Source organism: Mobula birostris, chromosome 9 (genome assembly GCF_030028105.1).
Source record: "Mobula birostris isolate sMobBir1 chromosome 9, sMobBir1.hap1, whole genome shotgun sequence".
Taxonomy (NCBI): domain Eukaryota; kingdom Metazoa; phylum Chordata; class Chondrichthyes; order Myliobatiformes; family Myliobatidae; genus Mobula; species Mobula birostris.
The window spans coordinates 44,924,066-44,950,972 of NC_092378.1; the positions used below are offsets into that span (position 1 = coordinate 44,924,066).

The 26,907-nt window shown below is 41.6% G+C and overlaps 1 protein-coding gene and 1 long non-coding RNA gene across 3 annotated transcripts in view; one reads left to right on the forward strand and one right to left on the reverse strand.

Annotated features, from left to right (window-relative positions):
- The window catches only part of LOC140202725 (contactin-1-like), a 525,313-nt gene that overhangs the window by 189,285 nt on the left and 309,121 nt on the right, over window positions 1-26,907 (reverse strand). For both annotated transcript variants that reach the window (XM_072267960.1, XM_072267961.1), the window contains exons 15-16: window positions 20,598-20,756; window positions 17,879-18,028 (exon numbers count right to left, since the gene is read on the reverse strand). In XM_072267960.1, the coding sequence (XP_072124061.1) occupies window positions 17,879-18,028; window positions 20,598-20,756 (309 nt within the window). The remainder of the gene's footprint in view (window positions 1-17,878; window positions 18,029-20,597; window positions 20,757-26,907) is intronic.
- Window positions 5,050-7,504, forward strand: LOC140202726 (uncharacterized). The gene is made up of 3 exons (XR_011887175.1): window positions 5,050-5,210; window positions 7,142-7,249; window positions 7,423-7,504. It is a non-coding gene; the product is annotated as an uncharacterized lncRNA (long non-coding RNA).

The following is a 26,907-nucleotide window of genomic DNA, read 5'->3' on the forward strand; positions in this document are numbered from 1 at the left end:
GAAGAGCGATCTGGATGTCTTTATAAACGAGTATGCAGGAAACATCGACTGCAGTTTTCATTCCTTATATTTTAAAAATCATAAATACACATCAATCAGGGTTGCACTGAGCTAAAAGAAGACTTGCGCATGTGGAAAGAAAATCATGTTCACTTTAAACCAAAACTTAACGCCACAATTTAGTACAATTCTTGTCAGTAGATCAGTCACAATGAATTATTTATAAGGCAATCAGGAATTGAATTATTTCATTTTTGCTTAACTGGCAATAGTCTGTAGAGCATGCGACTGGATAGAAATAATGAATTGTGAGCTCTTGGTTAAAAAGGACTTTCTTCAGTTCTTTGCCAATAAACTCAGTAAATTTGTACTGCATGAGAAGCTTTCAGAAGTCAGATATTAAGACTTGGCCCAGTGCAAGGCAATTTTTCAAGCCATGGTCCGAAACTTAAACATAAGTTAATGCAGCAAAGTCATGAAACAATTCTGGAAAGGAATATTCACCATTATCCTGAGTGCTCTGGCCAATTTATATAAACCCCTAGAGATATTTTTTTGGGATCATGCTATGCATTAACAGGCTGCTGAAACTGCAACTTTACAATGGTGATCACAATTCCAAAATACTTCATATGTTGTAAAATGCCCTGAATGCAGGAACTGTACATAAGTTTTTTTTTGTTTAAAGTACACCAGATGCAGCAGACAAAAGTTACAGCTGCAAGTTTACACAAAGTTGAGCCATATGCAAACTCTAGCAATGAACTACTGAGCTCAGTTAGACACAGGTAATGGTTTACAGCTTCTTTACATTTTCACTATTTATAAATGGAACTCTATTGAGATTCAGATAATGCAGTCACTACTTGGAGGCCGTTCAAGAATGATGTGAAATTATATCCAGTGGAAGAAATGCCAAAAAACTTTCAAATCCAGTTATCAGTATTAATTGTTTCTGCCCATAACATTGGCAGAGTTTTACTTAATAGAGACCTGAATAAGCCATAACTGAAGTTACCTTCAAGTAGTTCTTTGACAGAACATTGGAATCATATTACTAAAGCCATCTTGATCTGCATAGCTTGAGCTGCTGTGGCAATCTGACATGACTGCTTTCTTTCACAGCCTTTGTAGTCTCTATTTTGTGGTAAAAGGTGAGTAAAATAGGCCCAATTTCAATTCCACAAGTCAAATGGGTTTGATTTAAATTGATCTCTTTCACAATATAGCTGGATATTTATTCTCAGACTATGGTACTTTTGGCTACATTCAAGCTCCCTCTCAAAACTTGGATTCAACTCATCGACACTGTCTGCACTGCTCCTTCCACCAACATTTGATACTCTATGTTGCAGGAATGGGAGTCAAAATAAAACAATAGTCACCATTTAGTCTTCCAAAGACTCAATGGAGACCATGAAAGGATACAATCCCTCCTGGCTACTGCTGAACTGTTGGCTGTGTAGATCAGTATGGCTGTTGCCAATGCTCTGTCAGAGGCAGTTAAAGCTCACTCATTCTGTGGTACACAAGAACACTTCTTACCTCCTGAAGCACATATAAAGTTGGAGAAGTTATTTCTCAGCTTGACTTTTCAGATCCTTATATAAAAGTTGCTGGTGAACGCAGCAGGTCAGGCAGCATCTCTAGGAAGAGGTGCAGTCGATGTTTCAGGCCGAGACCCTTCGTCTTGACGAAGGGTCTCGGCCTGAAATGTCGACTGCACCTCTTCCTAGAGATGCTACCTGGCCTGCTGCATTCACCAGCAACTTTTATGTGTGTTGCTTGAATTTTCAGCATCTGCAGAATTCCTGTTGTTTGCTTTTCAGATCCTTTTGTTTTTATCTGGGTTTGAGAAAACTATCTCCTTCACAGGTTTCTCATGAGCTAAAGAGTGACATAATATCTGCTAGGTTGTTAATGCAGAGGTGTGCTGCCACAAATGGGATACAGTTCAATTATATTTTGTGTTTTTTTAAATTTATTAAAGAGCAACAAAGAACATTGGTCTTAACGCAACATTCTCAAACAGGCAACGCTACAAAGCAAGGTATTGTGTAGAGGGATGGGAACTGCCATAAATGCACAGCCAATTCTGAAAGAATGTGCAATAAGATTGACTGAAATTGGCAGTCCCTGCAATATTCCCGTTAGACATTATATGACCCTATGAGATGAGATACAAACTCCGACAGTGCATCATTTCAAATCAAAAAGTATACTAAATGTCACAATACCTTCAACTTTCATTAATACAAAAAAACTGCAGTGTTTATGATCCAGAATATCTTAGCTCCCTGACCCACTGCAGGAATGCGTTTTACACCAATACAGCAACAACAAAACCATTTGGTCCGAGAGAGCCACAAACACAAAGTGCTGGAGGAACCCAGCGGGTAGAGGGGGTCAGGCAGCATCTATGAAGAGGAATAAGCAGTTGACACTTCAGGTCAAGGTTCTTCATCAGAACTGGAAAGGAAGAGGAAAGAAGCCAGAATAAGAATGTGTGTGGGGGGGGGGGAGGGAAAGGTGTACAAACTGACAGGTGATTGGTGAAACCAGGTGAGGGCGTGGGGGAGGGGTGAAGAAGTGAGAAGCTAGGAGGTGACAGGTAGAAGAGCTAAAGGGTTGAAGAAGGAGGAATCTGATAGGAGTACAGAGTGGACCATGGGAGAAAGGGAAGATCTGAGAGAGCGCACACATTACAGCCACCTCTTAAGAATGGTTTTGGGTCCAGTTAGAGAATGATAGGACTAAGTGCATAGCTGCCAACATTTCCAGAGTAGGTATTAAGATGAGAACTGTTATGTTTTGATCGGACATTCCTTTTGGTTCAGAAAATGCAAAGGGACCTAATCCCATGAAAAAAACTTAACCAATGATTTAGATAAAGAGTAATAAGCTGCAAAATAAAGTGTAACATTGCTTAATTCCTTTCCTATCTCAGCATATTATTCAGAGAAGCATTATTCATCACCAAACTTCGTTGAAATCAGCAGGCAATCTGCAATATAAGGGGAACCTATTCTCAATCCCAGGATACGCATGCCCAATAGTGCTCCTCTCGGAGAGAGCTTTGATCATGATTCATAGTGGGTCATACAGTATCCTTTGAAAAATGTTCCAGAAAAATACAAGTACTTTTCCGAGCAAGGTATCCCACCAACAGTTAAAATATTCAGTATTACAGGACAATGAGCAGCTGAATGTGGGATGGTCCAAAAAGGCTCACACTGACATTCAGCAGATTGATCTGCACAGAGAGCCTGATCTGGACTAGTAAGCTCACTTAAAGAAGTTCAATAACCCTCCTTAACGTTACCTTAGTGAATAATAAACAGTTCTAACTCAAGAAAAGAATATAGCTTTGTGTTTCATTCATGTATTCAATTGGATGAGATGCAATTTCATTTTCTGTTATTAAAATGCCAACACAGTCGATATGGTTTCAACTCACAGGGATTCATTACTGTTTCAACAGCCAATTTTCCACGACTATTCCTGGAAGTACCCCTGCAAAAATAACCAGCAATTTTTATAAGAAAAGAATGTTCAAAGCCAAGCAAATAGTTTGCCGTGGGCAGATCAGGAAAACTTGTCCATATATCACGTTGGATGAAGATTGCACAGAAGGTAAACTATATTCTCACGAATGAAAGTATTGCTGAACCTGGATGGACAGTTGGATGTCATCTAATGCTCAAACATCTGCTTGAAGTGGATGGCCAGTGCAGTAACAGGGAGAGATTTCCTGGAGCAGGTGGTATTCAATGGTAGGCAGTTTTTCACTGAAGACTGTGCTGGGTTCCTGAGGTCAGTATCCTGTACCTTTATCCTACATTTTCTCAATTAAGGCCATTTAAATAAATGAGAAAATTTCTAGCCTGAGCCAGGAGATCATCTCTTCCTAATCTCCTCGAGAAATTTAATCACTTCCCCATGACGGCCAGGTAATCAGAAGCAGTGTGGTGTTGGAAGCTAGGCTATGTGGGAGAAGACAGTCAGATCTTGTTCTCCTCAGTGCACTTGTCCACTCAGTGGAAACAAAGGCAAGTAAATTGCTGCAACAGCTCCGGTTGTCTCTGAGCTGTGACTGGCAGCTGATGTTTCAGGCAGAGCTAGGAAGGTTAATTATAAAAGGTGCCAGAGCTGCCTGCATTCAACATTCTCCCAGAATGGAGGAACCAGCATCAAATTTCCTAAGACAGGCAGGTATTAAATGCTGTCGGTTGTCAGGATCAGAGGCGAGGGCCGGGCCGATTCCACTCACTGCTCCGCGACGTTTACTCGGCTCTGCGCTGAACCGAGGCCTGCTCCAGACTTCGTGTCCCTGGACTCACTTTTGTTCTGAATGCAATTTGCTTACTTTTATTGTTTGCATGATATGTTTTTTTTCTAGTCACATTGGGTATTTGATGGTTTTATTTTTATGGGTCCTTTTGGGTTTCTTTGTTTTGTGGCTGCCTGCAACGAGACGAATCTCAAGGTTCATACTTTGATAATAAATGTACTTTGAACTTTGAGCTTTGAAATGCTTTATTATTCAGTCACAGAGAAATAGAATCCTGCAACATGGAAACAGGTCCTTGGCTCACTGAGACATCACTTGCCCAATTACACTAATCCCAATTTTACTCCTCCATTAACTCCCACCAGATTCTACCACTCAACAAAGGTCAAGGGAATTTACGATGGCCAATCTGCACACCTTTGGGATATGGGAGAAAACATACCTGGCCGCAGCAGAGGTCAGGGGTGAATCTGGAGTTGTGAAGCAGCACCTTGACCAGCAACGCTGCTGTAAGAGACAAATCCCGCTCCCAAAACGTCAAACTCTGTCAACCTCATATCAGTGAGAAAGTGTTGTCAACAGACCACAGGGATATTTGCTCAATCATCTCTGCCAAGTTAACTGATCTCAGCTAGAAAAAAGGACAGGGTAAGGGAAGTTGCTTCACAACTCTGATACAGGGAGTTATAGTGAATCAGTTCTCCTGTTGCTCTCAATCAAGCAATCCCAACTACAATGTGCTTCCATCCTGAAGTTAATGTACAGCAAAGCCAGGTCTGAGACCAGTAATAAGCCTAACCGTTACCTCTAAAGCAACACATCTCGTTAACTGACAGATGAGTAATGACCACATCTACAAGGAATCAAAGGATGAGCATCATCTCCTCAAATGGGGTTCAACATGTTCAGAGTAAGTGAGGTAAGTGACTACACAGTACAGGTTCAGCTTACACTTCTTAAACATTTAAGTACAACACAGCATTTTCCTCAGAAACAGGAAATCATTGTTGAGTTTCTTTGCTCAACGTTATGAGAAATGATTGATTCTGTGGGAGTATGGCATGTTACTACAGAAATAGGCTATGTAAGACTAGGATCTATTGTACAGCATCCTGAGCTGGCCAACTAAAGCAGAGATTAAACTGAGACAAGTTACCATATTCATTGCCACAAAGGCAGAATTGTGAAATTCCATGAGGAGAAATGCTACAAGTTGCAAAAAAGGTACAAAGAAAGATTTCTTTAGTTCCCAAATAAGAACATTCTGCCTGAATAACTGAAATGGAATATTTTGAAGCCACTCCATTCTTACTCAGCACATCAGTGTCACTCATTAATCTCCCTCAGTATTACAATAGATAAATAATTTGCAAGAGATAGAACATAGAACATAGAAAACCTACAGCACAGTACTGGCCCTTCAGCGCACAATGTTGTGCTGAACATTTCATGACATACTGTTTGTCAATGGCAATAAACCTAATTCTGATGCAACAAATAGTTCAAAATAGAATGGCTATTTTGAATGACTGTTTAGGGATAACACTGCAAACGTTTTATCTAAGTTCACCAAATTTCCCCCAGATATTTATATACAAACTTTTTGCCACAGACGGAAAAGATGCCAAAGAGTTGATTGGTATGAAAGAGCTGGAGGTGGAACTGGAGAATTTGGATATTAATGATGACATCATAGGGGAAGAAGTAGTAACTGGTGAAACAGAAGACTTCAGTCAAAAGTTTCTTGAGGAACACAGTAACATTCTACTTAACACATCCAGCTTGTTCTTCTACCACTGTGTGCCTTTGTGTTTGATTTTTAAAAAATATATCATTGTAGAATTAAACAATCTTTTAAAACTAGGTATTGCCATTGGGTTCCACAAGCTTATCACTTTTGAACTGTCTGCCTTGGTCACAGAAAATGCCAGTTGTTGGTTTTTCTCTGATAATACCCTACAAATCCCATCCATGTTAATACAACCTTTCACTTGGTGTTTTCTTTCAGAGCACCTGATTCCTCTTGCTTCTCTGAAGTAAGGACAATCTAAATGCAGGCATCAGGGATTGAACGCGGGTTGCTGAAGCTGGTTGCTCTGTCAGCTGTGGCACTGTGCTCCACTATGATGATAATTGGTTCTCCATAGTATCTGATGATGACAGTTAAATTTGTGCAATTCTTTTGTTGCACTGTTGGATTAAGATGACGTGAAATGCACAAACAAACCTGTACAGAAGAGATCTTACAGCTAGTTAACCATGACACAGCATACCGCCCCAATCTTCCTTAGCCTCTCTTCTTGGTATGAATAATTGATGGTTCATTAAGGCACTCTGCTAACCAAGTTGTGGTAAACGATGCACATCGATGTCTGACTAACCTTGGTTGGATATCATTGGATTAGCTGGACTTGTCTATCTGGTTTTAAAGAATGCAGGAACACCTGCTGTCTCTCCTTTAGATGACAATTATAACTTGTACCCATTCAGCAGTTCAAGTCAGTTGAATGACCCAAGGCATTTTAATAGGAATGTTATGAAACAAAATTTAGCACTAGTCTATGTAAGGGAACATTGGGGTAGATTATCAGAAATTGAAAAGAAGGGGTCACAGTAAGAAACCTCAAAAGCAGAAAGAGGAAGAATGGGAAAGAATCTCAAATGTATGGTCTTGGTAACCGTTAAGAGAGTCATAGAGTACTACATCACAGAAACCATCCCGCATGGTCACAAGGAGAAAGTGCAAACTCCTTACTGACAGCAGCAGGAACTGAAATCCGGTTGCTTACACTTTAATGGAGTTATGCTAACTGCCGTGCTACCCATAAATTCTTTTTGATTCCTTTGAAGAACAAGACGAAGAGGAAGCCAGCACAGGGTCACATCTGAAATTGATCGTGGATGCTTTCCTGCAACAGCCCCCCCCCCCACTGTGTCAACCGTGACTTGATTGACAAGGTAGGTACAGAGCCTATTTGCGTTTGAGAAGTGTATGAACGTTGTACGCCTAAACGAGATGCCTGATGCTGAATGAGATCACTGGAACACAGTTTGCTCGAATGGTCACTGACTGAAGCACAGAACATGAAGGGTTTCGGCCCGGACTGTTGACTATTCTTTCTCTTCCATAGATGCTGCATGACCTGCCGAGTTCTTCCAGCACCTTGTGTGTGATACTCTGGATTTCCAGCATCGATGTCCTTAAAGTCGGGTGAAAAATATATCTTGACTTGCTGATGCTGAATTGAAATGGCATTGCTGTAGAACATCAATAAATCTAGAACAAAGAATTATTTGAGCTGACATGACTTATTCTTTTACTACTACTTCCTTAATATGTTTGTCTTTCATTACATAGTAACCTAGCAAGCTAACAAAGGCTTCCGAAAACTTCTTAACTGAAATAAGGACATTTATAAAACTCTTAACATATTGAAATGGAGAGACGCAAACACGAGGGTCCTGACGAAGGGTCTGGGCCTGAAACCTCGACTGTACCTCTTCCTAGAGATGCTGCCTGGCCTGCTATGTTCACCAGCAACTTTGATGTGTGTTGCTTGAAATGGAGAGATAGGAGTTTCACTGAATCTGCAAAGTAACACATACTCCACTCTGAAGCTGTAATTATATCAACTTTCCTTCAGTTTTAATACATGAAGCTCTCTGGAGGCAAAGGAGTAATCAACACACTAAATTTGTTTTCCCATAAATTCAGTGAAACTTGGAGAAAACTTTTTATTTTTCAACTTACAATTATATAAAGCCTTTGACATTGTGATACATCTTCAGATGCTTCAGGGGATGTAAGAAGACTGAGCTCAGTTTTAACCACAAATGAGGATTTTATGGTGGATGGCCAAATGCTTTATTACAGAGCTGGATTGAGGGAGGATCTTAAGTTAGAGATGAATGTAAAGCATAAAACCAGAATTGAAGAAAGACAGGAAAAGAATGATTTGAAATAATAATTAAAGTGGAGATCACTGTAGGCACAGAGCAGTTCCAAAGAAAGAACGTTAAATCTGGCCTGTTGCTGGGTAGGGAGTCAAGAACTACAGGAAAATTACTACATGGGATTGGTGCAATCCAGGGTAGAGGCACAGATTTTTGTTTTTGACTTAACAATATTTGAAACTGCATCAGAAACACAAACTAACAAAATCAAATAGCTTCACAAGAATATTATATATAAGTTAACTCAATAAGAAGATATTAGGGACAGACAAGATCATATATTTATTACACTGGAGGAGGCAATCTAACCCATCAATCCCATCCTGGTTTTTGGCACATCCTGTTGCTTTCCATATCCCTAAAAAGGTACCTTCTCACATGCTTCTATCTAGTTCCTTTCTGTATTCCTTGACTGACTGTATTTCCACCACTCTTACAGAAAGTAAATTTCAGATCATCACACTTCACTTAAAAAATACTGTTTCTCACACCCAACCCCGCCCCAACATTCAAATTTCAATGTTCAAAGTAAATTTCTGATCAAAGTATATACAAGTCACCATATACAACCCTGAGATTCATTTTCTTGTGGATATACTCAATAAATCCACAACAGAATAATAACCAGAATAGAATTAATGAAAGGCCGCACCAACTTGGGCGCTCAGTGTGCAAAAGACACAAACTGTGCAAATCAGAAAGAAAGAAAGAAAGAAATGATAATAATAATAAACAGGCAATAAATATTGACAGCATGAGATGAAGAGTCTTTGAAAGTGAGTCAATGATGGGGTGAGTCAAGTTGAGTGAAGTTATCCCCTTTGGTTCAAGAGCCTGATGGTTGAAGGGTAATAGCTGTTCCTGAACCTGGTTGTGTGGGTCCTGTACCTTCTTCCTGATGGCATCATTGAGAAGAGAGCATGTCCTTGCAATTTTACCCACCAGAAATGACACAAGGGTGGAGATTCCGAATACATGGTGTGATTGAAGGAACTTGTTTAACAACATTAAAAGAAGCACATTATCTAACAGGTAGGATAGACAAAGAGTCAATAGAAGTTGTTTTTAAACACGCAAACACGAGGAAATCTGCAGATGCTGGAATTTCAAACAACACACATAAAAATTGCTGGTGAACGCAGCAGGCCGGGCAGCATCAATAGGAAGCGGTACAGTCGACGTTTCGGGCCGAGATCCTTCATCAGGACTAACTGAAAGAAGAGATAGTAAGAGATTTGAAAGTGGGAGAGGGAGGGGGAGATCCAGAATGATATGTGAAGACAAGAGGGGGAGGGATGGAGCTAAGAGCTGGAAAGTTGATTGGCAAAAGGGATGTGAGAGGATCATGGGACAGGAGGCCTAGGGAGAAAGAAAGGGGGAGGGGGGAAGCCCAGAGGGGATGGGCAAGGAGTTATAGGGAGAGGGGGAGAGGGGGAGAGGGGGAGAGGGGGAGAGGGGGAGAGGGGGAGAGGGGGAGAGGGGGAGAGGGGGAGAGGGGGAGAGGGGGAGAGGGGGAGAGGGGGAGAGGGGGAGAGGGGGAGAGGGGGAGAGGGGGAGAGGGGGAGAGGGGGAGAGGGGGAGAGGGGGAGAGGGGGAGAGGGGGAGAGGGGGAGAGGGGGAGAGAGAGAAAGAAAATAAATAATGGATGTGGTACGAAGGGAGGTGGGGTTTAATGGAAGTTAGAGAAGTCAATGTTCATGCCATCAGGTTGGAGGCTACCCAGATGGAATATAAGGTAACACACATCAAAGTTGCTGGTGAACGCAGCAGGCCAGGCAGCATCTCTAGGAAGAGGTGCAGTCGACGTTTCAGGCCGAGACCCTTCGTCAGGACTAACTGAAGGAAGAGTGAGTAAGGGATTTGAAAGTTGGAGGGGGAGGGGGAGATCCAAAATGATAGGAGAAGACAGGAGGGGGAGGGATGGAGCCAAGAGCTGGACAGGTGATTGGCAAAAGGGGATACGAGAGGATCATGGGACAGGAGGTCCGGGAAGAAAGACCGGGGGGGGGGATCCAGAGGATGGGCAAGAGGCATATTCAGAGGGACAGAGGGAGAAAAAGGAGAGTGAGAGAAAGAATGTGTGCATAAAAATGAGTAACAGATGGGGTACGAGGGGGAGGTGGGGCCTAGCGGAAGTTAGAGAAGTCGATGTTCATGCCATCAGGTTGGAGGCTACCCAGACGGAATATAAGGTGTTGTTCCTCCAACCTGAGTGTGGCTTCATCTTGACAGTAGAGGCGGCCGTGGACAGACATGTCAGAATGGGAATGGGATATGGAATTAAGATGGAATTCTCCTCCTTCATGATTTGATTCCAGATTGCTCTCCACAGATCTGTCGCTGCTGCTTTCTACTGCCACAGAGAGCTGGACACAATGTGCCAAGTTAGGGCCTTCTAATTGTGGATGGCAACAAAAAAAAATAACTGCCTTCTATTTCACATACCAACATTTTCGTTATTCAGTTAGAAGGTGTCAGCAATTTCATGATTGGGAAGGTTCCTGCTTTTGAGTCAGAAGTTTGTAGATTCTGACCACATTGCAGAGACTTGAACACAAGATCTTGGTTGCCAACACAAGATCTTGGTTGCCAGCAACCAAGACATGCCAGTGATGTCTGAGATGCCTCCTTTCAGATAAGATAATGCTCTGTCTTTTCTCCATGTGAGGGTTAAGGATAGTATTATATCAAAGTATGTATGTTTTTTTTGTGCGCATGCGCCAGTTGTGCATGCAGCCTGCTACAGCCGTTCCGACCAGTTTTCTTATTTTTTTCTTCTTACTTTTTTAACTTACGTTATTTGTTGTGTTTTTTTCACGGTAACACATTGAAGCTTCACCCTCTCTAACATGCTGGTGGAGAGAGTTTTATTTGGGTTTTTAGCGCTGGAAATAGCTACATTCGGACACGTCTCATTAGCGAGGCAGCATGATGGCCGCATTGCTTATTCCGGGGACCAGCTGATTGCGCATATGCCGGCCGGTTTAGTGAACAGAGCGGCAAACACCCCAGCTGAAATCTGGCGGAAAACACACAGAGGATGCAGAGGGGGATCAAAAAGGAGAGGAAAGACGACTGGGTCGAGACAACAGAGACTTATGGAGAAGAGGAGTTCTCCACTTGGACTGCATGTGGTCATATCCAACCAAAATTTTTCCATGGAGGGCTTCCAGACCGTTCAGGCTGACCGGAAGTGCACTGAGAGCGGTAAGCGTAAAGGAGTTGGGGGCTTGCTGTTCTGGTTAACAACGGATGGTGCAATCCTGGTCATATTACAATCAAGGAACATGTTTGTGACCGGATATTGAACTTTTTGCTGTTGGACTCCGGCCATATTTCATCGAGATACAACACTGGGCATCACGGGAGGTTGTTCCTGCCTGTGGCCATCGAACTTTGCAGCTCCTACCATGGAGGGTCAGACACCCTGAGCCAATAGGCTGGTCCTGGACTTATTTCCATCTAGCATAGTTTGCATATTGTTGTTTGATTGTTTGTGGTTTTGTATTTCTATATTTCTGCTCTATTCTTGGTTGGTGCAGCTGTAACGAAACTCAATTTCCCTCTGGATCAATAAAGTATGTCTATGTCTATACTATCTATAACCTTGAGATATGACTCCTTACAGGCAGTCATTAAACAAAATAACCAAACAGAACCCCTTTAAAAAAACTGTCAAACACACAATGTACAGGAAAAGAAACAAATTGTGCAAACAATAAAAGTAAGCAAATAACATCCAGAACTGATGTTCACAAAAGTGAGTCCACAGCCACGAAGCCTGTCATCGCTGTAGCTGATCAAGGAGTCTGTCAGATGCAGGATGCAGCATGCAGCCTCTGTTCAGTGCAGAGATGGCTAAACCTCGCGAAGCCACGAACTGAACACCAGCTCGCCCGTCTCCTCCAGCCCGGACACCTTGACCTTTTCAATGTAGCCCGCCACTTAAATCAGCCCAACCTCAGGTTGTTCCTCACTCTCGGACCCAGAGCCCTGCTGCCTCGAAGTAAAAAATCCACGATATTCATTGGCGAAGAGCTGTCTTGGCCAATACTTGTCTCTCAGATAATGGTACTAATGTCATATTCCTGGTTGTAAGATCTTCAAACTTCTACAGATGTACAGTGGAATGCATTCTGGTTGCATCTCGGCCTGGTATGGAAACTCCAGTGCACAGAAATGCAAGAAGCTACAGAGAGTGGTGGCCTCAAGACGGTAACATCACGGTAATGGTTATTCCCACCGTTGAGGACATTCATAAGAGGCTATGTCTCAAGAAAGTGATATCCATCTCCAAAAACTCCCTCGATATGGGCCTTGTCCTCTTCTCGTTGCTGACAATAGACAAGAGGTACATAAGCCTGAAAACACAGATTTCAAGGTTCAACAACAACTTCTTCTCCATGGTCACCAGGTTCTTGAAATAACTTGAAAATCCATAATTCTGTCTTGGACTGTATTTCTCTGAACTTGCAATGATGTCATTATGCTTACTTTTGTTTATTTTATCATGCAAATTTTGCATAATTTGATTTATGTCACTTGCATTTGTCATGTTTGCAATGTACTGTGCTACAGTTGCAAAACGATAGTTTTCATGGCATTTATCATCTTTGTATGTATGCCTCGAACTGTATGCACACTGGTTTTAGTATTTTGTATTGCTTACAGGTGACAACACTTCAAAGGTACTTCTTTAGCTCCAAAGTGCTTTGGGAAATCCTGAGCTTTTACAATGAGGTGAATCATGTTTCCTTATGACATAGGAAGAAGTCTTTCAGACCATCAAGTCTGTGCCAGCTTTCAAACCAATTCCATCGCCTAATTACTTTCCCTGGGTATAATCTTGGTGTAATGCACATTCATTTTTTTTTGAAATAGCGCACTCCAATATTGCCTCTGGAAATAGCAATTGTTATTATTTTATGAATAACAGGTGAAGTATGCTCGATATACACAGTAACTATTATTTAAAAGTTCAAAGGTTCATTTATTATCAAAGTATACAACTCTGAAATTCTTCAGTTCTCTGGGTAGCCATGAAAGAAAAGAAAGGCAGCATGATCATCAATCCCCAAATCCCACCTCCCCACAAAAAAATGAACAAAAACGTTTCAGGCACATCGCCAGCCAAATACCTCCTCCCATACAAAAACTAATCAAAACATATCAGGCAAAACGAGAAGATTGAATGAAAAAACACAGAATATAAAAACTATAAGACTGAGGAAAAAGGTAACCATAGTCCAAGTCCACATCCAAAACACAGGAAAACCTGGACGACACTCTCTGGGCACAGCAGCGGGCTCTCCCATCTCCAGTATGGAGCAACTAATCCAAAGGCAAGCAGCCGGCACTCATCCTCTGCACTCATTTTGATGCTTCAATCTCCCTCATTGCTTTAACTGGCGAACACTGGAAGCTTTAATCGGTGAAATGGAGCCAACTTTGGGTTGCACCCCACCCTGCCCGCTATGAGGTTTGTGCAAGCTGCCTCCTGGAATCCTCTCAGAGACCACAGAGCACTGGAACACCCAAGCGACCTCCAAATTTCTGCACTCGCCTTGATGTTTCAATCACCCCTGTCAGTTTACTTGGCAACAATGGAAGCTATAATCAGCAAAATGAGGTCAAACATCGGTTCGTGAGCCATCTTGCATCCTTCTCGCCACGAGTTTCACTCACGCTGCCTCTGCCTCCCAGAATACTCTCGGAGACTGCAGAGCACTGAAGCACCCAAACGATCTCCAAACAGCAAATCACAGGCTCCAACAGTTCCAGAATCACATTCAAGATGAAAAACAAACATAACAGACATAAAAGAAGTGAAAAAGATGGTTTCACGATCCATCCAGATGTCGACCAAAGGAGCATTGTATGCAGGTGCCATCTTGACCAGAAGATCTCACCTATGGTCAATGTACAAGAATGTGCCAAAGAAACTGCCTTTTGGTTCATATGTACACTCAATGGCCACACTATTAGGCCACACCTGCTTATCAATGCAAATATTTAATCAGCCTATCATGTGGCAGCAACTCAACGAATAAAAGCCTGCAGACATGGTCAAGAAATTCATTTGTTGTTCAGACCAAACATTAGAATGGGGAAGAAATGTGATCTAAGTTACTTAAATGTAGAATGATTATTGGTGCCAGACTGAGTGCTTTGAGTATCTTGGAAGCTGCTGGATCTCCTTGGATTTTCACACACAACATGCTCTAGAGTTTACAGAGAGAAGGAAAAAAATCCAGTGAGTGGCAGTTTTGTGAGCAAAAACACCTTGCTAATGAGAAAGGTCAGAAGACAATGGCCAGACTGGTTCAAGCTTACAGGAAGGTGACAGTAACTCAAATAACAAGTGGTATGCAGAAGAGCATTAAGGAACACTCGACACATCGAACCTTGAAGTGGATGGGTTACAGCAGCAGAATACCACATTAAGTTCCACTCATGTACCTAATATAGCGGCCACTGAGTGCATATATAGCCCCTGCATTTTGTTTACTAAGCATCACGAAAGCAAGACAATATCACCTGAGGTCTTGTGTGGTACAAGGTTTGACAGAAGTAATAATTAAAAGGGAACAAAATCTGACTCTCAGCAGTACAAAGAGTCAGTTGTTGCTGATTGAACTTAGATGCAGATAGTAAAACAGTGATAAATATAATGTTACTAAACCCACAGTTAATGATTCATATCAAATCTCAGAGACAGGAAAGTAGAGTGAGACTAATTGCCAAAGATGTGTTGACAATATTCTATTGTCAGACTGTCCATCTGAGAAGAAATATACTAACATGGAGTGCACATACAAATGTACACTTTAGCCACACCTAGAATGCACAGGCTGCGAGAAACCTTTCAGAGCATTCTGTACATACAGATGAAGACAGCAAGACTAAAGTGTATGGTTAACTCGGCGACAGTGGATGCAATTGGTTTGATAGGCTTACTGCCATTATACTCAACCTGACTGCTATACATCATGTGACCAGCAATTAATGTCCTTCCATCATTGCTAGTATGAAACACAAATATATACAGTAATAAATAACTGCTGCAAAACAGATTTAGAAGAAAATATGCTAATGTACACTAATTAAAACAGACTCAAAGTTGCACACACATACATTGTACAATTCCACCACAAGGGAAGAGATGAATGAACACAAGGAAGCTAATTACAGACAATGATGCAAAGTTATAAGATTATTTCATGTGATTTCGATAAGTAATATTCTTAAGGTTCAGTGATTTGAGTAATGAAGGTGTAGAAAGCGACACTGCAAGTGCATGATTGTAGTATGTTAAACAAAATCATAAATGCTGCTGTACAATGGCAGGTGCTAAACATGATAATGGAAATTACAATGAAAATATAAGGCTATCTATTTGATCGTGCCTTAGAACTTATTACTTCCCATTTTGCCAGGGTGCACAGGGTGGTAATTACAGATGGTAATTCTTCTCCCAATAAACAACAATTATCTACACAATAATAACAGAAACTGAACCTGTATAAGTGTTACAAACTTTTCAACACTTCTCAGCCAACATACTGGCAACAGGTAGAACATTACTGAAGGTAAAACTAAGCAAGATGGAACAATGCCAATACTAAATTGTTTACACAATACGTACCTAGATAGACAATTAACTTATGCACTTGCAAGGTAAAGGATGTCACATATAGATTCTTGAAAGGTATATCTAAAATTGCATCAAAACACAAATAATAAATGTGAGAATCAATCACGGAGAAAGGGAAGAACAACACATCGACCGTCAACTGGGAATCCACATGGCAAGGGGTTTCAGCCAAGGCCAGCCTGAAGTTCCAAACCTACTTCTGACGAGGTAGTGACTTGCTTTGATCTTCTCATTAATTCATGCCACATCTTCATTTTCTGCAGAGAATCCGTCCTAGGTGTCCTGACATTAAAGTGTCACTGGCAGGAATGGCAAATCCAGAAATGGAACTTGCAGGCTCCTCAGAACAAGACATTCAAGATGAGAATGGCGCTGAACTCCACTTCTTCAGCATGCTGTAAACTAGCAATATTCCACACTGAGAATTTCTTCCTCATCTTCAACAACCACGTGTGTGTACCATGTTGGTTGTCCTTATTTTCCTCAATTAAAACTTACCTCAAGCTGCAGATACAAATAACCCTCAATGCTTGGATTTTGAGTGAGTTTAAGGGCACAACCATACAGGGTAGGAGTGCAAGCTGTGAGGTATTACAACCCAACCCTGATTTACTCACTATTCAGGCCAGCCTGAATTCACAGAGCAGGGCTTTGAGATATTTCTCCTTCCTAATTACAACTGCTTCAAGCCAAGTCGATCAATAGTGAATTGAACAAAATGAATTTTCACTTAAATAAGATTCTTGAAAAACACAGTGCAATTTTTTTGCTGACAAGTTGATGATAGAAAAAGAGAGCCAAAAACGGACTGATTCTGCCTTTCTCTTCATGATCAGAGCCTGGTATTCTTAAGTTGCAAACGGCTCAGAGGAGTCAAATAAGAATACAAAAAATCTAATTCCTCCAATTTTTTATTTAGCCCATTAACATCCCCCAATTACCAATCACAGTTTATCACACCTTCTCCACAAGGCAAAGCACTATTTTCATTCAGTTGTTGATAGTATGTATCAAATAGCTATTGGTTTGCGACAATGGATTGTAAAGCTACAACACCTATACTGTAGTTGCAAAACAATCAACTCTTGGTGAAATTAAACAGTCTTTGACTCCATTTTCAACTTTTCATTGCAATGGATGTTTCTTTATCAATAAATACTTGGAACTTTAAGTTGGGAAATTGATAGAAACTTACTCACAATTCTAACAGACTTAGTCTCTTTACTGATTATTTAAAGTATATTCAAAGCAACAGAAGATAAAGAGGCAAAGAATCAGACCAGAGTCCACATTATGTCAATGGCATACCTTCCTATTAGTGACATAATTCATCACAAGCAACTCTGAATGAAGATTGCTCTCAATTCAAAATCACATCATTTTAATTGTCTATTACTTTTGCACTTTACATTACACTTTCATTTAGTGGTTAATTTGATTCAGTGGATAATTAAATCTATTATTGTGCATCAAACAAACAGACCAGAGCAACTTGTCAGAAGAATCTCTGGGCCCTCAAGAGATTAATTTGTTTACAATCAGAGTGTAATTTTTTTGAGTGTTGCTTGGACTTGCCATCCTGTAGAGTAACTGACAGGTGCCAAAGGAAATGCAATAGAAGAACATGAGCGGGTCGCTTAATTTTTAATACATAACAGAATGAATCTTTAGGGAGAAACTTCTCATATAGACATAATGCAAATCACAAACCATAGCAACCTCCTATCTTAGGAAATTAAAATCAGCTGGGAGTAAAAAAAAATAAAATTTGGGCAGTGGAGGAGGCAGAATGATAAGAGTCGTGATTTGTAATCAGATACTGCTCTGGCTCCAAGCCACCAACATAACTCTTATTGCAAAAAAAAATTGGGTACAGCATTCTCCCATGAAAAAAATTGGAGAATAGTTTAGGGATTTACACAATAATCTACTGCAAGGTATAAGATGCAAATTAAGTAGAGCTGCAGCTGCTGACTCACCTGCTTCGGCAGTCTTGATTTTGGAGGATGGCATACTGGGTTCGCCCATTCCCAGGGTATTTGTTGCAATGACACGGAATTCATAATCCATCCATGGAATTAGATCCACAACTTTTACTGTTTCCATGTTGCCTTCTATAAACTCGGGATCTAAGTGAGGATAAAGGATGGAAAGAATGGTTTCAAACTTGATGGCCTGAACCAAAGACTGCAACAACAAGGGCAACTTTTTGCTGGAGCTAAACTTTCACTGGGACATGAGTTGTTTAATTAATGAATTATCTTACAGGATCTGAAAATGGATGCTGAGTCAGGAAGAATCAGAATCAGGTTTAATATCACCGGCACGTGTCGTGAGATATAAAATAGTTAACTCAAATAAGTATTACAAAAATATAAATTAAAAATAACAGTGAGGTAGTGTGCATGGGTTCAATGTCCATTCAGAAATTGGATGGCAGAGAGAAAGAAGCTGTTTCTGAATCATTGAATCAATTAGAAGACCGTATGTCCTGAGTGATGGGGGTCTTTAATAATGGACACCGTCTTTTTGAGGCATTCCTCCTTGAAGATGTCCTGGATACTATGGAGGCTAGTGCCCATGATGGAGCTGACTAATTAACAACTCTCTGCAGCTTACTTCAGTCCTGTGCAATAGCTCACCAATACCAGATGGTGATGCAGCCATTCAGAATGCTCTTCACAGTACATCTGTAGAAATTTGTGAGTGTTTTAGGTGACATAACAACTTTCCTCAAACTGCTAATGAAATACAGCTGCTGCTGTGATTTATTTGTAGCTGCTTTGATATGTCGGGTGCAGGTTATGTCCTCAGAGATTCTGACACCCAGGAACTTGAAATTGCTCACTCCTTCACACTTCTGACTCCTCTATGAGGACTAGTGTGTGTTCCCTCGTCTTACCCTTTCAAAAGTCCACTACCAGTTCTTTGGTTCTTTGGTTCTTTGATTTCTTTGGCCCTCTCGTCACCATCTAAGATTCTGCCAACAATGGTTGTATGGTCATCAAGTTTATAGTTGGCATTTGAGCTGAGTCGAGCCATACAGTCATGGGTGTAGAGAGGGTAGCAGGTCAGTGGACGAAGCACACATCCGTTAGGGGCGCCAGTGTGAATTGTCAGCAAGGTGGAGGTGTTATTTCCAATCCACACAGATTGTGGTCTTCTGGTTAGGAAGTCGAGGATCCAGTTGCAGATGGAAGAACACAGACCCAGGTTCTGGAGCCTTTCAATCAGAAATGTAGGAATGATGGTGTTAACCACTGAGTTGCAGTCAATAAACAGCATCCTATTATCCAGGTAATCCAAGGCCACGTGAAGAGCCAATGAGATCGTGTCCACCATACTGTGGTGATAGGCAAATTGCAATGGGTCCAAGTCTTTGCTGAGGCCAGAGTTGACTCCAGCCATATCCAACCTCTCAAAGCACTTCATCACCATAGATGTGAGTCCAACTGGATGACCGTCATTAAGGCAGCTCACCCTATTCTTCTTGGGCACTGGTATAATTGCTGCCCTTTTGAAGCAGGTGGGAGCTTGACTGTAGCAAGGAGAGATCGAAAATGTCTTTGAACATCCCCGCCAGTTGGTTGGCACAGGTTTTCAGAGCCCTACCAGGTATTCCATCGAGGCCTGTCACCTTGCAAGGGTTCACCCTCTTGAAAGACAGCCTGACATCGGCCTCTGAGACAGAGATCACAGGGTCACCAGATACTGCAGGGATCCTCATAGCTGTAGTTTCGGTCTCCCTTTCAAAGCAAGCATAAAAGGCATTGAGCCTGTCTGGAAGTGAAGCATCACAGCCATTCACACCAACGGGTTTCGTTCTGTAGGTAGTAATAGCCTGCAAACCCCGCCAGAGTTGACGCGCATCCAAAGTCACCTTCAACCTCACTCAGAATTATTCCGTAGCTCTTGAAAAAGCCCCGTGAAAGTCATACCTGGTTTTTTTGTACAGACCTGGGTCGATAGACTAGAATGTCACAGATCTAGCCCTCAACAGACTAGGAACCTCCTGATTCATCCACAGTTTTTGATTTGGATTGTTTAGTAAGGTCTCATAGGCACACATTCATTCACACAAGTTTTAATAAAGTCAGTGATAACAGGAAAAAGATAGACGCTGCTTTGTGAATGGGCTCATCAAATGCATGGTCAACACAGTTATCTACTGACTAGCATCCATTTCCTCAACTAGAAGTGTCTTTGAAACAGTTACCGCCACAAATTACCAGCTTCAGCTGTATGGACGTGGAGATCCTATCTGAAAGTACATTATGAGACAGAAACAGGAATATGTTTCTGTCTCCAATGGTAAATATGTACAGCCAAGTATGTGGGGGTGAGTACCACCCGTGGCTATTATATATAAGCACATGTTTGATGTCAGCAATCCGAGACAAACCCCTCCACATTGCCTTTCATTTCCTCTGGGAATGTACTCACTCACGTATTTTACTGAACTAAGTTGGTTAATAAGAACCTTATGCCAGCACATGAGAGAGTGCACAACCAGACAAATAAAACTCTTATTTATCATTATTAGCCCAATTTCCCTGCAATCCCTCCAGCAAGAGCTCAAAGTGCTATTTTTTAACGCTACAGCTGAAGAATCACTTGATTTCTAATTTAAAGAAAAGCATATTCTTTGTCCTTGCCCATCTTCAACCAAAGTCCCACTGTCAGAGGGATCCTACTGACCTGTCATAGCATCTTTCCAATCGATAGAGTCCAAAATCTTCTGCTGGACTGTGTACCTGGAGATTGGACTGTGATTATCTGTCCCTCGACTCCAGGATAAAGTCACAAAGGTGTCTCGAATATCTACGACTCTCACTCCTCCAGGGGGTCCCGGTGGACCTGCAAAAAGAGATTCACAAGTGGGATAAAGAAGATACGAGTCACTCAGTGTTGGTAAAACATTGTACCTTTAGTTATCAGGCCAAGAAATGTTTCAACAAATACACATTGTCCTACTGTAAAATTTGCTATAAGCTCACTGCAGTGGTCACTATGAAGTTTAAAGTTCAAAAGTAAGTTTATTATCAAAGTACATGTATGTCATCATATGCAACCCTGAGATTTTTTTTCTTGTGGGCATTCACATAAAAACAAACAAAGTAATAATAATAAATAAATAAGCAATAAAGATGGAGAAGATGAGATGAAGAGTCCTTGAAAGTAAGTCCATAGGTTGTGGGAACTCCAACTATTCAGTGTTGGGGTGAGTAAAGTTATCCCCTCAGATTCAAAAGGCTGATGGTTGAAGGGTAATAACTGTTCCTGATCCTCCTGGTGTGGGACCTGAGGCTCCTGTATCTACTTCCTGACGGCAGCAATGAGAAGCGAGCATGACTGTATGGTGGGGGTCTTCGATGATGGATGCTGCTTTCCAGTGACAACACTGTATGTATGTGTTGTTTTACTACAAGTCACACACCAGGACTTTATTATTGTCACCATCTGGACTTTATCAATACTGTGGCATAGTATAGAAGCAGTGATGTCTTGCTTAGCCCCTATAAGACACTGGCCAGTACTCAACTGGACTACTGGGCTCATTTCTGGTTGACACAGGAAGGGTTCCTGGGAAGAGACTGGGACTGTTATTTTTCAGGAACGCAAGGCTGAAGAGAGATTTGATAGAAGCACATTAAATGATGGGGAGTCAGGATAGGGGGAGGCTCATCCCTTTGGTGGACAGGCCAAAGATTGGAGGTTTTGATATGGAATAAAGAATTGAATAAAAATTGGCATGAAGCAAATTTTTTTTTCACAGACCATGTGGCTGGAATCTGGAAAGTACTGTCTGCAAATATGTTGGAGGGAAGTTCCACTAAGGCCTTTGAGAGAAAATGGAATATGTATATTTTTTTCTGGTTAATTGGGGCAGCAGTTAATTGGTGCAGCCACTTATTTGGGACAATGCTTAGAGAACAAAAACTAAATTGAGAAAATATCTGGGATTCCTTTTATTTATTTGGGACACTATACTGCTTAATTAGGACAGAAGTCTGTTGCCAAGCTGTTTCTAAATAGTGTCAGTCACATGCACTTGTGTGCCTGTTAAGACTCTACACCATGCTTGGAATGAACAGATTTTAAAAGGCTTCAGTTACATGTGTTGTGTTCAAAAAACAGTGATTTTTGTCCCTAATAGTTGAAGAGAAATAAGCAGTAAGACAATTCAGAACTGTTTTGCTCACTGTAGTTTCAAGCATTCAGGCTTTGAGATGCTAGAAACTGCTGTTAAACATTACAGAACAGTTTTTAAATCGTGTCAACTGCGAATACTTGTGTTATGTTAATCTATTTGGGCTAACAAATGCCAATTCAAAATGCAAAAATTAATTTTTACTTTAAGCAGGAAGGCAATGAAGGCAGTCAATTATCTGCACTAGGTGCCTGTGTTGATTTTGTTCATTTACAGTCAATCAAGAGAACATGGCAGTGAAGAATTTGTCCATTGATAACTATTAGGAACTAATACACATTGTTACAATACTGAAGTAGTATTGCTGATGTTCTGATTTGTTCTGTATTTATTTAAACATAGAACATAGAACAGTACAGCACAGTACAGGCCCTTCAGCCCACAATGTTGTGCCGACCCTTAAACCCTGCTTCCCGTATAACCTCCCCACCTTAAGTTCCTCCAGACTACCTGTCTAGTAGTCTCTTAAATTTCACTAGTGTATCTGCCTCCACCACTGACTCAGGCAGTGCATTCCACGCACCAACCACTCTCTGAGTATAAAACCTTCCTCTAATATCCCCCTTGAACTTCCCACCCCTGGTTTCACAGAACAAGAAGTGCTCCTCAGATAAACCAACTATTAGCTGAGGGACAAAGGTTGCCCTCTAACACTCATGATATAATGCAAGACCCACTCCACACTCAGTTCAAGTAAGCCAGCAAGAACAAGTTCCAAGTTCAATTTCAAGTCCTGGGTGTCAATATCTGAGCATCTAACCCAGTCCCAACATATTGATGCAGCTATAAAGAAGGCGAGACAGCAGCTATATTTCATTAGAAGTTTGAGGAGATTTGTTTTGTCATGTAAAACACTCGAAAACTTCAACAGATGTACAGATGTACAGACAATGTATCATTATCTGGTATGGTGGCGGGGGGGCTACTACACAGGATCGAAAGAAGCTACAGAAAGTAGTAAAATTAGTAGCTTCAACTTGGGTACTAGCCTCCATAATATTCAAGACATCTTCAAGGAGTGGTGCCTCAGAAAGATGGTGTCTATTATTAAGGGCTCCCATCACCCAAGGTATGCCTTCTCATTGTTACTGTCATGAAGATGGTACAGAAGCCTGAAGGCACACACTCAGTGATTCAGGAACAGCTTCTTCCCCTCTGTCATCTGATTTCTAAATGGACAGTGAACCTATGAACACTACCTCACTTTTATTAGTATTTGTTTTTGCACTATTTTTAATTTAGCTATTTAATATACATATATATACTATACATTTTTTTCTATATTTATCCTACATTTCATTATACTGCTGCCACTAAGTTAACACATTTCACGACATTTGCTGGTGATATTAAACCTGATTCTGAAGTAGCTGCAGATAAGGATTTCCTCCCATCACTGCATGACTTGGTCAGCCTTTCGCTTTAAATATCATCACAGAAAACTGCTGATGACACTTCCTTTCGAACCTGCTGTGCACGGAAGGGCAGCGAACATATGCTGATGAAAAAGTGAACACATTGCAAAGTACTGTGAAAAGCATCAACGATAGTTGTTAAGGAATGCTTATTTGTACAGTTTAAACGTAGCTTTTTTTATCATGCAAAAAGTGAATGGGAGGGTAAAAGGAGGAAATAACGATGATTTCAGCGCACGTGGACAGATGCAAAACAATATGGCTTGTGCTGCTTGAAGAGGTTAAGTTCTTGCAATTACTCCCTTTCTGACTTCAAAACAATTGAATAACTGAAGTTTCTTAAAAGTGAGTTGTGGACCATAAAAATTGCTGCCAAAGAATCAGGCAAATGTAAACCAGCATTTATCCTGTCATTGCTCACCTCACTGTTGCCCGAGCAGACTGCCCAGACCATCTGGCAGAATATTTCATCATCAGGCCTCACCAAAAGACACTAGGGCCTAGCCTGGCTGGCGGTGAGAGGGGCTCGCCCAGGCAGATCCTCCTGGCATACCCCTACAATCTGCTGCCTGCAGGATGACTACAGTGGGAAAGAAACAGTAACTCACCTCCTCACACACTGAGGGTTTGTGAAGATGGTGTGGAGAAAGATGAAAGGGCCTGTGTCACATTTCATCCCGAGCAGCTGTGTGATAGAGGACTCTCTGATCTACGGGCTGTCTATGGGCTGTTTCTGGGGGACACACACAGAGACAAACATCAGGTGCTGCTGGCAGTTCATCAATTCAGTGACAGACGCTCTTTGGTCGGCCTGAAACTTGATGGTGAGATGTCTGTGGAAGAATGCTGCTGACTGGCATGTTCCAGGCTGCAGGAGAACGTGCTGAAGGACGCACTGAAACTTGGTGCAGCCACCCCAAAAGCTCTTTGGGAAGGGACCATGGTTTAGGGTTCTTCTCCTGCTAGAGAGGGAGGGAATGGGTGGGGGGAAGAAAGCTGTCAATTACTGTAGTGTTTAATATACAAGAGGTGATTGATAAGTTCGTGGCCTAAGGTAGAAGGGGTCAATTTTAGAAAACCTAGCACATTTATTTTTCAACATAGTCCCCTCCTACATTTACACACTTAGTCCAGCAGTTGTGGAGCATACGGATCCGTTCTTTGTAGAAGTCAGCATCTTGGACGAGTTATACAGTTCTCGTTACATGTACGTGCAGTTCAACTCTTTGAGTGATTATGCAGAAAGTTTGAAGGTAATAACTCATTTCCTTCTACCTTAGGCCATGAACTTATCAATCACCCCTGCTGTGGACCATTTTCTGGAGGTCCAAGACGCCAACTTCTACAAAGAACAGATCCGTATGCTCCATGACTGCTGGATGGACTAAGTGTGTAAATGTAGGAGGGGACTATGCTAAAAAAATAAATGTGCTAGGTTTTCTAAAATTGACGTCGTCTACCTTAGGCCACGAACTTATCAATCACCCCTCGTAAAACCCTCGAGTGCCATGTGTGGCAGCAGTGTTAGAACAGTATGGAAAGTATGGGACCATGTCTGTAAAGAATGAAAAGTCTGAAACTGTTTATATTGTGAATAAAGTCTATTTTGTTATAAAAATTACTTAGAAAGTAACTGCATCCTCAGTTACCCTATCCTAGACATACCTGGCACCAATATATCTGCTGTAGGTGAAGGACTTCTGAAAGGAATTGTGTCACTTCTTGCTCCCGCACTGGCTTCGTCAGGCTGACAACCTTCTGCTGGTGCTTCCCCACCACCAAACTGTGACCAGTGACTCCCCAACTTAACTTGAACATGGGGAAGAGTTAGGAGAAATAAATGTCATTACTGCACAGATTTTTTCCCCCCAAATTCAAGAGATGCAGAAGACCCAGTCTCAGGGTGTCACAACTGGCCTTTATCCAACATGCTAAGGGCGCGGCCTAAGAGTTCAGCTCGCCTTTGGAGGCCTAGGATCTCGGGGCTCTGGACACAGGCAGATCGAAGGTGTGTCGTGGGAGCTGGAAGATCTTTGTCTGTGTGCCCAGGGACCCGAGATCTTTGGGCACAGAGCTCGGAAAAAGCAAAGCAACCGACTTTTGACATCGTAAACCAGCGAGTTGTTTGTTATGTCTCCCCTCTCACTGTGAAACGGAGATATCTCTTTCTCCCTTATTAGGGAGAGAGAGAGAAAACCTGTGGTATGTCGAATACCAGGTGAACGTGTAGTCTTTGGGGTACTGCAAGTCTGTGTCTTTGCTGTTGCTTTTGCTGCTGCTTTTGCTGCATGCTTGAGCGCTCAGTGGTGAGTGCCGATGCTTCTATTTTGCTGGTGGGGGGAGGGGGATTGTTGCTTGCTGCCGTTTATGCGCGCGAGGGAGGGGAGCTGGGGGGGACTTTGGCGTTCTAACACTTAACTGTCATTTATTTTTTAAGGCACTCCTCTGTTTTTGCGAAGAAAAAGCATTTCAGGATGTATACTGTATACATTTCTGTGACATTAATTGTACCTTTGAAACCTTATGCAGTTAAGAATTCAATGACTATCAAGGAAGAAGAGACACAAGGGCCTTGCTATAGTGTACAGGACAGTGAGTGCCAATTGGAAAACATCCTTTCTGTTGTAGCTTTTTATGATCCTACTGTGCAATATTGCCAAGAAGAGCACTGAAAGGTCTGTTCTAGACTTGTGAGTTCTGTTGTTTATGGCCTGGTACATATCACATTGCAAAATGTTGCTGATAATTGAGCAATTAACCAAGACGGAATCTGTTTTGGTTTTAGAGTGCAGCTATTCCTTTGAATGTTTGAATGACAAATATATTTGCTCTATAAGTAATGAATGACCCCCTGCTACGTATATTTTTAATGGTATATTCATACTCAATTTCTGTTTCTACCATTACCTGGGAAGGAATCAAGGCTTTGAACAGAACTTCTGAACACATTAACCCACTCAGCAGTTGGTGCAAAACTCTCAGCTACTAAGGCAGATCAAAGATCACATGAAAGGGCATCTAACCAACTCCCTGTAATTGGGCAACAATGTGCTCTGAGTTCTATTTACTGATAAACATACGTAGCAAGGTGCCATTGTTGGTGTCTGATATTCAGAGAACAGCCAATACTCTATTTCCACTGATGGAATTCACCGATGGAGAGCACTTGCTCCCCGCCCCGGGTTACGACACAGCTCTGTTCCTGAGAAACAGGCAGCTCACAGATCAGAAAAGGAGATAGCTGAGCAGCCAGCAAATCCATCCCACTGGTCACTCAAGTGCTTGCTCATATGCACAAAGGTCAGATGTTTGTAATCTGGGGAGGAGTGGTATATGAAGGCTGAAGTAAAGATTCACAATGTGGACAAGATTAAAGAGATGA